The sequence below is a fragment of the Rhinolophus ferrumequinum genome, chromosome 2 (assembly GCF_004115265.2).
Source record: "Rhinolophus ferrumequinum isolate MPI-CBG mRhiFer1 chromosome 2, mRhiFer1_v1.p, whole genome shotgun sequence".
Taxonomy (NCBI): Eukaryota; Metazoa; Chordata; class Mammalia; order Chiroptera; family Rhinolophidae; genus Rhinolophus; species Rhinolophus ferrumequinum.
The window spans coordinates 50460849-50475358 of NC_046285.1; the positions used below are offsets into that span (position 1 = coordinate 50460849).

At 56.3% G+C, this 14510-nt stretch overlaps 1 protein-coding gene across 8 annotated transcripts in view; it reads right to left on the reverse strand.

Moving 5' to 3' along the window:
* Positions 1–14510, reverse strand: part of TNK2 (tyrosine kinase non receptor 2) — a 39205-nt gene that overhangs the window by 15707 nt on the left and 8988 nt on the right. Inside the window, exons 1-4 of one of the 8 annotated variants that reach the window (XM_033129311.1) lie at positions 13152–13288; positions 3205–3385; positions 2129–2199; positions 26–247 (exon numbers count right to left, since the gene is read on the reverse strand). In XM_033129311.1, the coding sequence (XP_032985202.1) occupies positions 26–247; positions 2129–2199; positions 3205–3385; positions 13152–13217 (540 nt within the window). In that variant the 5' untranslated portion in view covers positions 13218–13288. Of the gene's footprint in view, positions 1–25; positions 248–2128; positions 2200–3204; positions 3386–6672; positions 7051–8623; positions 8646–9359; positions 9456–13151; positions 13289–14510 lie in introns of those variants that run through there. The other 7 variants (XM_033129313.1, XM_033129318.1, XM_033129333.1 and 4 more) reach the window with 7 other exon arrangements.

The following is a 14510-nucleotide window of genomic DNA, read 5'->3' on the forward strand; positions in this document are numbered from 1 at the left end:
GCCCCACAGGACCCAGAAAGCTTACCGTCTTCCCTGAGGGGGCATCCCACTCGCCCCTGCGCACCACGCCAAAGGAGCCATCTCCGAGCTTCTCAAAGAGATGCAGGTCTTTCTCCCCAATGAGGCAGGTGAGGCTCTGCAGGGGCCCCTCCCCCGCTGGGCCCCCGGGGGTGGGCGAGGTCTTCCGGAAGGTGCTCTGAGAGTGATGAGGAGGGAACTCAGCCTCCAGCCGCTTTCCACTGAATACCTGTTTGAAGGTAGCCAGGGGCAGATGGAACCCTGAGGCACCTGAGCCAGTCACTCAGTCCTGCCCCACTGGGTCCTCAGCCAGGCCTCCAGATAGGTCCTGGCTTTGCCAAACTGCCGGGGGCCAGCCTGGCTGGTGGCCCACACCCCTTCCTGACCATACCCCCAAAAAGGAACCCACAGCCTCGTGTGGCTGCAGGGTATGTGCCAGGAATGGACTGACAAGCATGTAGCTTGTGGCTGCTGTGGCCCCACACCCAGCTGGGGTGGGGGGATGGTCCTGGGACAGCATGAAGCCACTCTAGGTGCCACCTTCTGCCCCGCCTGTCCCTCCCTGTACCCCTGCCCAGCACAGACTCCAGCCCTAACGCCAGCAGATGGGCAGGAGCCTGAGGGGCCCGCCACAAACACCTCTCTGTCCATTTTTAGCCCTGGCCCCTTCTCTGGGCTGCCCATTTGGCGCTGTCTGTCTCCACCCTCCCCAGGGAGTCGGCTGCCCTTCCTCCTGCCAGGGGAGGATAATTTGAGCCTGAGGTTGGATCGTGAGTGTGTGTGGGGTGCAGATGAAGCAAGGCCTTGCTGGGGAAGGACCTGGGAAGACAGCTGGGTTTCTGGAGGGGTGCCTAGAGCTGAGGGCTGAGAAAAAAGGCAGATGGAAGAGAACTCTGCAGCCTGGGGTGGAGAGGGAAGGGGCCAAAGGTGAGGGGACAGAAGGAAGGAGGCCCTGAGGGTGAGAGCTGGCCCCTCAGTCTGAAGTGGCCACACCTACTCGGGCACCCAAAGCCTTGGCTTCCGGCTGCAGAGTCTGCCCAGCTGGGCCTCTGCCCCCAAAGCTGGCCGAGCCTTATCTGCACAGGGGTCTCCAATCTGAGGACCTCTTCTGGCCTGTCCCTCCTCCCAGTACCTGGAATCCCTTACATTTGGAAACAGTGTACAGCTGACAAGGACCCCCCTCCACAGCATGAGTGAGGTGAGCTGGGCAAGCGTGGCCAGCACTGGCGTACTAAGACATGCCTCCAGTCTGGAGAGGCCCACTGAGCAGCCCAGGAATCTCCTGTGAGCCGGTGGTAGATCCAAGACCCTGAATCCTGTCACAGCTCTTCCCTCCTGCCTTCACCCGCCCCAACACACTCAACCTTCCCTAAAACCTGGGCAAGGGACCAGGACAGTGTCCCCAGAAAAGGCCACAGGATCCCAAGAGACAGCCCCTTTGGCAGATCGCAGCCAGGAAATCTCTGCTGCCCAATCCCAGTCCAGCTGTTCTGCCCTGCCTGCCCCCCACCCCAGCCCGGAGGCCAGCAGTGGGGAGGGAAGGCCCCGGCTGCTTCACTTCCTCTCCCATTGTCTTCCAGACAATGGGCAAAGTTCCACTGAGTCAGACCAGGGACTCACCACGCCACAGACCCAAATTAGGGCAAAGGGGGGAGGGGAGGCTGTGGGGAAAGAAGCTGTCAGCAAAGCCAGTTGGCCAGAGACTGAGGAGGGTGGGGGAGGAGGGAAGAAAAACAAAGATGTCCTGGGTCCAGCCTGTCCCCACCACCCCATGCTGGACACCGGCCCTAACACTCACAGCAAGAGCTCACGTTCTAGTGCACTTGTCAACCAGCGCCTGTCTCAGGCCCAGCACCCCGCATAGCGGAAGGGGATGTGAAGCCATGGCTGCACACAGGCTACTCACGTGCTGTCTCTGGCGGAGACAGACACTTAGCCAGGCAGCTCTACAAGTACCCGGCCCGATAAGACCCTGGAGGAGGAAAGTCTGTACAAAGTGCGAGATTACACTGCCTGGGAATGGGGGCGCTTCCTGGGACGGGCATGGGAACAGACCCGCCCGCCGCCCGCCAGCGCAGCTGCCGGCCCACCTCACGCCCTGGACACCCACCTTGCTCATCCAGGACTTGCGTTTGCACAGGGCCTTTCTCCGCTTCACAGCCTCCCACAGCCGCCTCTGGCCTGAGGGAGAGAAGGGGAAGCCCAGGCAGTTAAGGCTGCTCCCACCTGCAGGCTCCCTCTGAACCCTGGGGTGAGCCCAGCACAATGACACCAAGGAAACAAAGGGTCCCAACCAACTAGGGGCTGCAATCACTGCATTCCACTTCCAGATGGTGGTTCTTGAACTGGATGGAGGTGTTTAACCACCAAAATTGAACAGTAGTGCTGTTTTCCCAACTCAGGAACAAAGGAAATCAAGGTAATGGATAGAATTTTCCCAATTTTGAGTTTTTCTCCTATAAAATTTTTTTATGTTACTGGCATCAGACACCAACTATCCAGGCCAACATGAAGTCTAATTTAGCACATTAATACTTATTTAGCAATTTTAAGTTGAACGCACGGGGAAGTATTGAATGTTCTACAAGGAACACTGACTTCTAGATGCTGCAACCACTACTTTTAGGATCAATACATAGAAAAGAAGTGAGTTCAACTGATAGAGCAAATCATTGTGCCCAGGAAAGAGACAGAGATGAGTTCACCTTAGGGCAGATCTTTGTGAGAGAGAAAGAAAGAGAAAAAACTGGTTAAGAGAGAATCAGCGAACCATCTGCGAGTTTTTAATCTTCCCTTCTTCATACAGAGGGGACACAGATCCCTCGAGATCTTCAAATGGTGACCAGAACAGACTCAATTCTACGTGTATAAAGGAGAAGATGGAGGAAATACATCCTACAAATGACTGAACAAACACAAAGGGGTGGTAGTCAAAGCTCGAAGCGAGACTCCTCCAACTCCAGTTCACCTTTGCAAGTGCAAACTGTGCTGGTGCGCTCACGGAGCGCGGCATCTACTGGGACCCCTCCACCCCACCTCGGGGCTTGTGGACAGGCAGGGAGCCTTCTCAGCTATGTCAGCCCATGGAATAAAGGGGCAGGGCTCTTCCATGTGGTTGGCGATGCTGAGGCCAGAGGAGGTAAAGGATGAGTGGGGAACGAGCGCGAGGCCAGCGTCCCCACCTACCAGGCCGGCCCATGCCAATCTTCTCCAGGTCCTCATTCTTGACATACTCAAAGTGGGACAGGCGGGTAACATTGAGGTCGTCGCGGAGCCGCAGGAAGTACTGTTGCAGCTGCACCTCTGACAGCAGCTCCAGCAGCCAGCCTGTGCCCTCCTCCGGCTGCATGCTGCTGGTCCCCAGCCTCTGTGGGGAGGGAAGAATGAATCAGGGACCAAGGGGTGCAGGGAGGCAACAGGGACCCCTGCCCCGAGCTCACCCACATCCCACTATGCTGCTGCAGGGAAGGATTCAAACCACCTTCTTGCACCCCAAAAACAGTTGCACAGAATAGCCTGTAACTACCTGCCCCCCTTCCTGCCGGCAACAAGGGTAGAATTAGGGCAGTTGGTTAACAGCCCAGGCTCTGGAGTCAGGGTCTTACTCCCAAAATCTGTGATCTGTGGCCAAGTGACCTGAGATCAACCTCTCTGTTCTCAGGTTCCCCATCGGCTCAAACTCTCTTGGGGTCACAAGCCGTTTGAGAATCTGATGAAAACTATCACCTGGTATCTCTAGGAGAACTACACATTTTTAATCATAAAGTTGTAATAAAAAATATGAGGCGGGGGGGGTAGTGTGTCCCTTGAGACGCATCCATGGGCTCCCCAGACCAGAGGGACCCCACAGGAAGAGCTGGGACTAGATGGGCTCTAGCTAAGTTCCTCCCAACGCCTCACACTGCCAGAGCCTCTCCCTCCAAACCAAAGACCACTCCACAGGCGCCCACTCCAGTGCCCCCAGGAGCACAGCGAGTAGCAGCTAAGAGGGAGGGGCTTCCAGATGCCAGCTCAGAGAGGCAGCACTGCTCAGCTCCTGTCGATGGTTGTCATAACAGGCTGTGGCCTCGTGTTGTCAAAGCTTTCAATTTTTTTTCAAAAAACACCGGAAACCTGAATTTATATGTAAAATCCTGCCATTAAAATTTTTTTTGAAAAGGTAATATACGCACATGGTAAAAGATTCAAAAGGCACACAAGAGCCATAGTCTCATTCCCTCCCGTGTTACACAGCACCTCGCCCCCCAGCCCTAAAGCTACATGCCATGAATGATTTTTACATATCCTTCAGACTTTGTTTTTCCTACACACAAATATTCACTCACGACCCACACCATTCTGTTCTTTGATTTCACTTAAGATTGTATCTTTCAATCCTGACTTTTTAACTATGTTACCTAATTCAAGTTTGAAACACACACACACACACACACACACACACACACACACACACACACACACACACACACTGTACTGGCCAAACAAAACACATATACAGGGCACAATCAGCCCAAATGCCATCGGTGAGTGACCTGTGACCTACACTCTCCTCCGCCCACAGAGAGGCCAACGGCACCCTCACAGCGAAGCAGGCTGACCCACTGGACACCCAGCCCATCCCTGTCCAAGTAAGACACCTCAGAGCCGAGGACGTGCCCAGGTCAGCCCCGGACCCGTGTTCAATACCCACTGAGGAACCAGGCAAGAGGGAAAAGGCCAGCTGCCCATGTCCCCTCCTCCCCACCTCTGGGGTACAGAGGTGGCCTTGTACACCAGCTGTCATCACAGGTCACCCAAAAGAGCAGGCACTCGTAGCCCAGGCCGAGCGTGAGCCTCCTGCCCCCACAGTTCCCAGAGGTGCTGCCAACCCAGTGCCAGGCAGCCTTTCGCAGGCAGCGCAGGGTAGTACAAAGAGTGACAAATGGGAATAAGAGTCCCTCAGTTCAAACCCTGGCTCTTCCACCAAGGCGCCTGGGCCAGAGAGGGTTTCCAAACTTTAAGCCATAACCCTTTATCCAGATGGTTCTCACAGAGACTATACAGCCCCCTAGGGGGATGTTTTGGTTGTCTCAACGTTGGGGGGCCCCTAGTGGTTGGGGGATAAGAACATGAATTATCCTCTACAGTCTCACGTACTGTCCCAAATCCCATACAATTTAATTCATGCAGGTGAAAAATGTGTTTGTAATCATAGGAACTTAGAATTGAAATCCATTTTACATGAACCAGAAAGCATTTTTGCAGGATTAATACACACTGTATTTTCTTTGAATGGAACTACTGTGTAAACTGAGGGGAAACTGGTCTTTGCTTTGCTCAGAACTTAGCAAAAGTTGTTCACTCTTCAAAAATATGTCGAGGAACACAACCCATCCTTATCACTCCAAAGCTCTCCTCTCAGTCAGCACGTGTGGGTGCTGCCCCCACAGTGGCCCTGAGGTCTCCTATGGACCTACCTCATTATGTCACCGAGTCCTGCCATGTTAGCATACAGGGGATGGTGTAAGCACTTCCCTTTCATTTCTCCGTTACATTACAGGTGGCATTATGTTGACTGACAAGACACACACACACACAGTAAATAGGTTGTACTTCTATTAATTTTACTTAAGAATAATAAAAATAACACTTCAACTACCTTTACGACATGCTGGGCACCAGGAGCCACTGAGCTGTTGTAACTCATTTATCCTCCACAAAACCATCTGTTACAAACAAGGGGTGTGTGGGCTTAAGAGAGCAGGGCACCACTGCTTTCCAGAAGAAAGCCTCAAAGGTGCACTGCGACTTTCTGACTTTCTCTGGCCCAGCCAGGTGGGGCAGGGCCACCGTGACTACTCCACCCTGTCCCCTGTCCCCGGAGCAGTGATCCCACGCCGACTGGCTCAGCCACCAGATGCTAAGCAGTGTGAAGGTTCCCCCCTCTTCTTTCCCAGGGCCCAAGTTCAGGGCTCCAGGCTCCCCCTTCCTACCCTCCCCTGGGGCAGGAGGCAGCCACTCTTGAGAACAGCTCAAAGCCATGCCCTGGTTGTCAGGGCTGAGGAAGACCCTGAGGCCCCTCGCTTGAAAAGCCCAGTCCAGCCTGTTCCTTTTCCCTGAAATACCAGCTAACCAATCTCTCCCCGCTGCTCCCCGACCCAAGGCAACAGGGCCGCCTCTGCGTGGGGCGTGTGTGGGAAGACTGAGGAGAAGACTGGAGAGAAGCAGGCAGGGTCCCCCAAGTCCAGGATGACCCTGGGTAAGTCCCTGCCTCACCTCGCCCTCCCCCTCCAGCCCGTTTCTCTGGGAGCACAGAGCATGGCTGCAGCTTCCCCTGATCAGTCACGAGTCCTGCGTGTGCCTGGGCCTGCCCACCTGTCTGACACATGTCGCGCTCGTGGCTGCACTCCTGTGTCTGACACATGCAGCTCGTGGCTGCATGCACACTTCCTGCAGACACTTCCCTACCAGGAGCCAACAAGAATGCAACAGCAGCACCAGCCCGAGGGAAGAGGCCGCTAGGCCCAGACCCCTCCCCCACTGTCACACCCTCACAGGAGGTGTCCCTCAGCCATTCCCATTCCTGCTCTCTGCCCCTCAGTGAAATACTGGCTCGGAGAGGCTGACCCAGTCCCCGGCCAGCCTGCCCCAGCCCCCAACCCCCCCCCCACTCACTGTGTAGAGTCTTCGCCGTAGTCTGGCCAGGAGAGGGAAGGAGAGCTCGAGGCCAGGGAACCGACGAGCTGGTGGCATCTCCACGGAGCTGGACCCCCTGACTGGCTCACTGGGACTCTGGCCTGAGAAGTGGGGGAGCAGGGACCTCACCCCCTGAATTTCAGGTTCTGCCCAGAAGGGAAGTTGGCCAGAGGTCTGTCTGCCCCAGGAGTCCCCAAAATCTCACACCAGGAGTGGGAAATGGGGCAGAAGAATAGGGTGCACCCTTTTCTCTGCTGCACAGCTGTTTCTACAGCTGGCCAGTCTGCAGGGAGCAAGTTTGCTCCTCTCTCGGTGAGCTGCAGCCTGGGTCCTCTGTCCCGGTTCTCTGTCTTCTCTCCAGTGCAGTGGTCACAGCTCCAGCCCTACTCCCTGGCTCCCCCACCCGACTGCCCTCCCTCCTTCCCTCCTCCCTCCCTCTCCAGCTGAGCAGCTCTGACACTGGCTGAAAAAGGACCTTTCTGAATCACTGCCAAGAGGGCGGCGGGAATGGGGGGACTCTTCCTCCCAGCCACCCGTGCTGGCCCCCCTGCCTCCCCATACACAAGGCCCCCTGTCTCTGGCTTCCACCCCAGCCCCCATAGTTGCAGACAACTCTTGGGATTTTAGGGTGGGGGCTATGTGAATCAAACAGCAATATACAAAGAGTGGTTACGGCCCCCAGATGGCTTATCTGGGGCCTGGAGGTTAGTACACAGAGTGAGGTGGGGTCTAGGACCCCAGCGTCATTCAGGACCATGACAGTGCAGGCAGACCCTTCAGAGACCCGCCCCCAGCTCCCAGGCCAGCCTTGGCTAGGCGGCTCCTGGCTCAGGCCCTAATGTGGCCCTGTTACCCTGGTGCCCGACGGAAATAGGAGGCCGGCAGCCTGCCAGAGTGGGGCAGTCCAGCCAAGAGAGTGAGAGGGGGTGGGGGGGAAAGGAATCTCCACCCCCTCCCCTGGGGTTGCCTTGTCTTCTGCCCACAATGCCCAGGGTGTCCCCTCCCCAGACCAGCCAGCCAAAATCCCAAGGCCCCCTCAAAACAAATATGCCCCTAGACCCTGCTGGGAATGCCCTCACCCCAAAGCTGCAGGATTCCAGGCTGTAGGATGTCCCTTGTCCAGCACCCACACACACAGACAACAGCCCCAGCAAAAAACTGGAGACACTCCATCAAGCCCCCGTGGGCCCCCCACGTTCCTGGAGCTGACAAATGATCCCTCTGCCCCTCCTCAAGGGCACCAGCTGCACTTACACCCCCCTCACTACAGCCCCCAGACACACCTGACAGCTGCAGGAAGTTCTCTCAGGCTCCCTCAGCACCCCCCACCCCCCAGCCATGCCCAGGGAGCCCCTGTTTCTTGCACACTGCTCTCTTGTCCCTATCCAGCTGGCCACCAGCTCTGGGAGCCCCAGCTGGCTGGTGGGGCAGGCAGATGGGGTAAGAGAGTTTTGGGGAATCAGCTCCTCAGGCTCTCTTTCCAGACCCTCTCTCAGTGACTGACCTGACTGACCTCCCTTGCAAGGAGGTACCCAAAGGGTCAGCTATTTCTCCTCGGACCCCGGTAAGGGGAGGGAGGACACACTCCAGCAATCCATCCCTCTTTCCTGTCAGTCATCCACCACCCAGTTGTAGAGCCAGCCAGGTGCAGCCTCCCCTCGGTCCCAGGGAATCACCAGTCTGAGGCTGGGGTCACAGATAATGGACATGATGAGGTCAGGCCGAGGTCATGCTGGAGCTAACTTTCCCCCTAAACTCTGGCAGACAATGCCCACATCTCAGACAGAAAAGACTACTATCTATCTCCCATTAGACACCACCCTGAAGACCCAGGGACCTGACCTCATGGGACAGTTTAAGCAGGAGTAATCCCTCTTCTGCAAGATGGGGGCTGCTGGATCAGAATGGCCCGATTAAAAATTCTAGTCACCTCCTGAAAGATGTGCCCCAAATCCACGAGAACCCCCATGCCTGACCGTCCCTCGGATGCCGGGTAAGAACAAGCCTCCGCAGCTTGCTCAGGAATCCAGCTGTGGGAAGCGGTGAGGAAAAGGAAAGCATGGTCAGGGGTCGGCGCTCAGGCCAGCTCATGGACCCCTTCTCCCAGCCCTGGAAAACAGCCGCCACCTTTCTGCCCCGCTATGTCCTGTCAGCTACTGCCCTCTGCCGGCCAAGAGAGAAAGTGCTTGATCTCCAAGGGGAAGGGAAGCGGCCCCGTCATAAACCCAGTGATCATATTTTCTAAAGCAAACATTTGGCTTGATATGCATATTTGAAAAGCCAGTAAAGTGGGAATGTCCAAGGCACAGGGGCTCAGTGCCCATAAAAGACTAAACCCAAATCCTAGCAGTGCTTCCAGGGCTCTCATGGGGCACTAAAGAAAGCCCAAAGGGCAGTTCAGTTGGGACCCAGGGGACCCAGAAACACCAAGGCAAATGTCAGCATCAGTAATTCATCACCGCTGACTCCCCCACCCTCTCAACCCCCCACCACACCCATTCTTCTTTACCCAGCAGCCCCCAGGATCCGTCCTGGGGCCCAGGAGCGTAGACACCCCTCACTCTTCAGAGGCTGCTGCAGAAAGCAGGGCTGGGCACTTAGCTCACCAGCAGATGATGGGGGCTACAGCTCAGGTACCTCACTGCTCCCCTGGCGTCTCCCATTACCTGCTGTCCCTCCTCGCCCCCAGTCAGGCGCTGATATGCAGCTCGCTCCCCCATGGAACCCAAACTCCGCGCGTTAGGGCCCGGGCGGGGGGCAGAGCCCTCCCGCAGCCCCCGCCCCCACAGCAGCACCAGCAGCGTCACCGCCCTGCGTCCTGAGAGGCTGGGCCTCGGGCATCCTCTTGAGGAGAGCAGGGCTGTTAACGCCTCAGCCAGGGGAGGCTCCACTCCTTGCCCCCCCTCCCCGCCTGTCCCCACCCCACAGCCTCCCTACCACCACCGGCTGCCCAGAGCCGCAGCGGTGGCTGGCCCCTCCCCAACCCTGCCCCCAGTCTCCATTAACGAGGCGTCACCTCTCCACCGAGCCACAGGCAGACCCCAGAAAGAGCCAAGTGCTGAGCCCCGCCTTCACTGATCACAGACCAGAGCTCCCCTCAGCCCCTCGGCCGCCTCCAGGACCCCAGAGCTCCACAGCCACCAGTTTGGTCCTGGGGATTCAAGGGTCCCCATATTCCATGATAAGGGGGGAGGGGGCCCATCCAAAAAGGTCACAGAAGAGAAGCGCTCCCCGTCTTAATTAGACCTGAGACCCCTCCCTCTAGACATCGGGGCGGAAGCCTAACCCTGCTCCTGCCCTGCTTCCACTGGGTTCCAAGAATGAGCCCCGCCAGGCTCCCTGGGCTCCGCTCTTCGCTCACTGCACCGGGAACCCGCCCAGCCGTGCGAGCCACGCCTCGGGCACCCACCCCAGCCCCAGGCCTCTCCTCAGCCAGGCCTTGGGATCTGTCTGCCTCCCTCCACCCCCAGCACAGCACTGGTTACGCTCGGGGAGCTCCCGGCAGGGCCGAGGACTGGGGCTGACATTTCTGGCCTCAGAAGGGTGCCCACACTCCCAGCTGAAGGAGCTGCTCCAACACCAGCCCATGCAGAACTGTCACCACCACTCAGGTGAGGCCACTGCTGGCGGAGGAAGTCCCGCTGCAGGGTCCCTCCTCTCTCCCCAGCTTCGGAGGCCTAGAGGCCCCCTGCGCACTGGTGTCTGAAGCACCCACTGACTCCACAGTACCAGGTATTCAGCGCTGAGCTCCGTGCATCTTTAAACCTTCCAGAGTTGGGGCAAGGAGGAGGGAAATGCTGTCTGTCTGTCTCTCTGTCTTGCTCTACCTCTAGACCGAAGAAAGAGACCCCAGGAGGGTACTAGTGAGTTCCCATAGGCTCACTCGCCTCCCAAGCTTCTTTTCCACCCTAAAGCATGCTGGGATGGGGAGGTGACCCTGCCAGGCAGCAGGTCTATTCTAGGCAGAAGCTCCCCTGCATCTTACTGCAGCTCTGGCAGAACTAGTTTTGGAAGCAGCTGTAAGAACCCAAAGTCAGGAGGCTGTGGAGAAAGAGACTGAAAACGCCTGGTCCACTCCTTCCCGTCGTCGCGTGAAGGGTCCATCCAAACAGTTCCTCCTTCCTGCGTTCTCCCTTCCGCCTCCCTCGTAAGTCCCCTGCCTCCTAATGCCATCCTAGTGTAAGACAGCCACACCATCCAAACTGCCTCTAGGATTTGGGGACTCCAGCGCACGCGCACACCTCCCTGCTCTGTACCATGCCCCCATATCTCTAAAGGAAGCCGGGAGCAGCCAGGTACCGGCCGGCCTCTGCTGTCCGCTCCCCTCCCACAGCCTCTCAAACAGCACTAGTGAAGTGACAAATCCACCCTGGGGAGCAGACGTGACATGTAATTTCCGGCCAAGAGGATTTTTCCAAAACCATGTACCGTATTCTCGGGAATACAAGCCAATCCCCTTCCAAGCCAGCCCTCTCCCACCTCGGCCCTCCCTTTGCTCGCAGCCCTAGAGGGCACACAACAATTGGGGGAAGGGAGGGTGCGACAGCTCCTCCCCTGGCCACAGGATCACCTTGCCTCCACATGTCAGCCCCGTCGAGCCCCGTCAGCCTCAACTCACCTCTGTGAGCAAGGCCACAGCTTCTGGACCAGGTCCAGACTGGCTCCCCTCAGTACCTCATCCCAGAGGGAGGCGCACCAGGCAACCCCACACCTTGGGGTCATCCAGGTCTGACAGCGCACTGGTCTGGGGAGCAGGCTGGCCAGGGGCCCAGGGAGAGAAGGGGATGATTCAGACACATACCATGACTGTCCACACCCTCTCCATCACCAGGACACGGGGCCCCACTCCCTCCCAGGGGAGCTTGGCAGCTGAGGTCCTGAGGCCAGGCAAGACTGAGGCATATTTGCCAGCAGGGCTGGGCCTACCCGCCAGGAGTCCAGCCCTAAAGCCTCTTCAGCCATCTCCTTAACTACTGTAATAGTACTTCCTAAGAAAGACTTCTGAACTTGCCCTTCCTTTCTCAGTGGGTGCTCCTGGAGGTCATCTCCTCTCAGGCCACGACGCCCATTACCTCCATGCGCTGTCTGTCTCCATTTCTGAGCCCCTGAAACTCTAGACCCACTTTTCCAGACATTTACAGGACAGCCTCACCAGGAGGATGCATGAGGACCACAAATGCTGCATATCCAAACTGAGCTCATCACCACGCACTTAAAGCTAGCCAATAGGTGCTCCTGTACCCTGACTGAAAACATCCCAAGCCAACACCAGCCACCCAGGCTAAAAACCTCACCTCTGCCCCCTCCCGCGTCCATCATCCTACCTTCCCCACTGGGCAGGCCACAAAATCTTGTTGTTTCTGCCTCATTATTCCTCCCATCAATACCACTGGGATCAAAGACTCAAGACAGGCCTGAACTGAAATCCTGGCTCTGTCACTTCTTGTTGGGCAATTTTGGGGCAAATGACTTAACCTCTAAGCCTCAATTTCCTCATCTGTAAAAGATAAATATTACCTCCTTCATAGAGTGCAGACTGAATAAGATAATAGCACACAGCACAGCACCTAGCACATAGTTGCCTATTGCTGTTACTGTCATCTGAACACAGATCTGAAGTCCCTCCCCTGCGTCCAGCCTTCTGTGACTGCTCACTGAGCCAAACCCAAGGCCACTCAGGATCCACTCCTCGCCTATTTGTCCAACTCCGTCTCTCACCATTCCCTTCAAATGCCTCCGTGTTCAAACCGTCCAATACTTGCCCTTCCCTTGACCCTCTCTTCTTTCATTTTAACATTTCTGTGCTATTCTCTTTGTAATACTCCTTCTCTTTGTCTACATGAACTCCTACACACCCAAGACCCAAATCAAATGTCGTTTCCTCTGTAAATTCCCCTATCCTACCCCCAAATAGTTATTTCTGCCACGCTTCTCAGGTTACTGTGCTAATATAATGTTTGAAAACAATAGTGGTATAAACACATAATAGTACATGTGGAAAACAGCCAAAATAATTAAAAATTGTAAATTATTCCCCATGCTCTGATCCTTCAAGCCTCACTGTTCCTGTAACACTGTCTTAATACACAATTCTACTGAGGGAGCCCTACGCACACAACTCTATTGTGGTCTGGACATTGCAAAATAACCATCTGTTTACATCTGTCACCTTGAAGGCAGAATCTGTCGTGGCATCTGATCAAGAGTTTGCTGAAAAGGATTTCCAGCCTTCGTGAAGGACGCTGAGGAAAGGACACTGACTTCTCCAGTGAGCTGGTACCAGCTCTCCTCCAGTGGACACCAGGAATCAGCCTGTTGCCTTGCCCGGCCCTGGCTTTACTCCCTGCGCTACCCTCACCCTCCACCATTACTTCAAAGCCAGTAAAGCAAGCACCTTCGTGAGAAGAGAGGCTGCCCATCTCATCATAGCCACTCCTGTCCCAGACCCATTGAGCTACCTTGCTCCCACAACGCCATTTCAGCCCTAGGACAGCACGCTCGGTCACTCGGGCAGCAGGAGCCATGAATCAGCCGTCTCCACGAAGGCTGCCTTCTCCAACTCTGGAGGGAAGGCTGAGGCACAGGATACCACATGATTGACGGGAAGTAAGTCAGAAGGAAGTCTGGTTCGTCAGGCATACCAGCCTTGAGGAGAGAAAGAGGGGGGCACAGGGGAGTGACAGAGTGGGAAGGCAGGGCACGGAAGCAGGAAAGACACACAGATATCGGGACCCTCCTATGCCTCATCTCCTTTGATTCCAAAGGAGACAGAGGTGTAACTTTCAGACCTGAAAGGAAAGGATCTGACTAAACACCATGACACAGAGTCCCACACTGAATTCCACACCACCCCACTGTACCAGCTTGGTGGTGAGAGGATTCTGTAGCTATCTCATGCTCTACCAGCTAGCGACTGGCACGCCCACGCTGACACCCAGAGACAGGACACGGACGCCCTCACACATTCCTGGAGCACCCCTGTCCCCTGCACACACACACCACGCGAGTGTGACAGAGAATAAATTCCTACAGCTGGCTGGGTCTTGTGCACAGGCACCACGCACGCTGCGGTGCCAGGGCTGGGATGCAGGCCACTGCAGGGCGCTTCCGCTCGCCACTCCTCTGGCCCAGGCAGCGTCACGCACCAAAGCACCAAAGCTCAGGAAGGGAAAAGGATGTAGTCCCCGCAGCCAGCCACTCCCAGAGCTGCCCAGATAGTTACCCAGCCTGCTGGCTCGGGCCTCACCCCACCCCCACCCCCTCATCCACAGCCTAGAGCTGAAGGGGCCTATTGTTGGGCCCTGAAGGTGGGGTGGGGGAAAGAAGCCAGAGCTGTGAATTGTACAGCATTTACTCTGCAAAAAGGACTGCTCATCCCTTGGGGACCACAGCCACACCAGAACCCTGGGAGCTAGGAATGTCCAGGGTAGGGCAGGTTGCAGGGCCCAGGAGAGGAGTCTGAACCTGGGAGTAAGAGAAACGGCAGGCACTTTACGGTATTTCAGACACCTTACATTCTACAATATCCTGCCCACCCATTGTAGCGACAGAGAAACTGAGGCCCTAAAAGAGGAAGAGACTTGCCTGATCCACAGCATTAAGAACATGTCATGAGGAATGGATCTCCAGGAGCTGGGGGTTGCCAACAGTCCAGAGTGGTGGCAATTCTCTTCTGGCCACGGAGGGGAGCCCTGCCAAAGTCAGGGCCTAGTAAAGGTCAGCTACCCCAGCAGGAGACCCAGCAGACAGAGGACAGGCAGGCAGAGACAAGAAGCCAGTGTTCTCCACACCCGGCTGGCCCTTGACTCCAGCGCTCC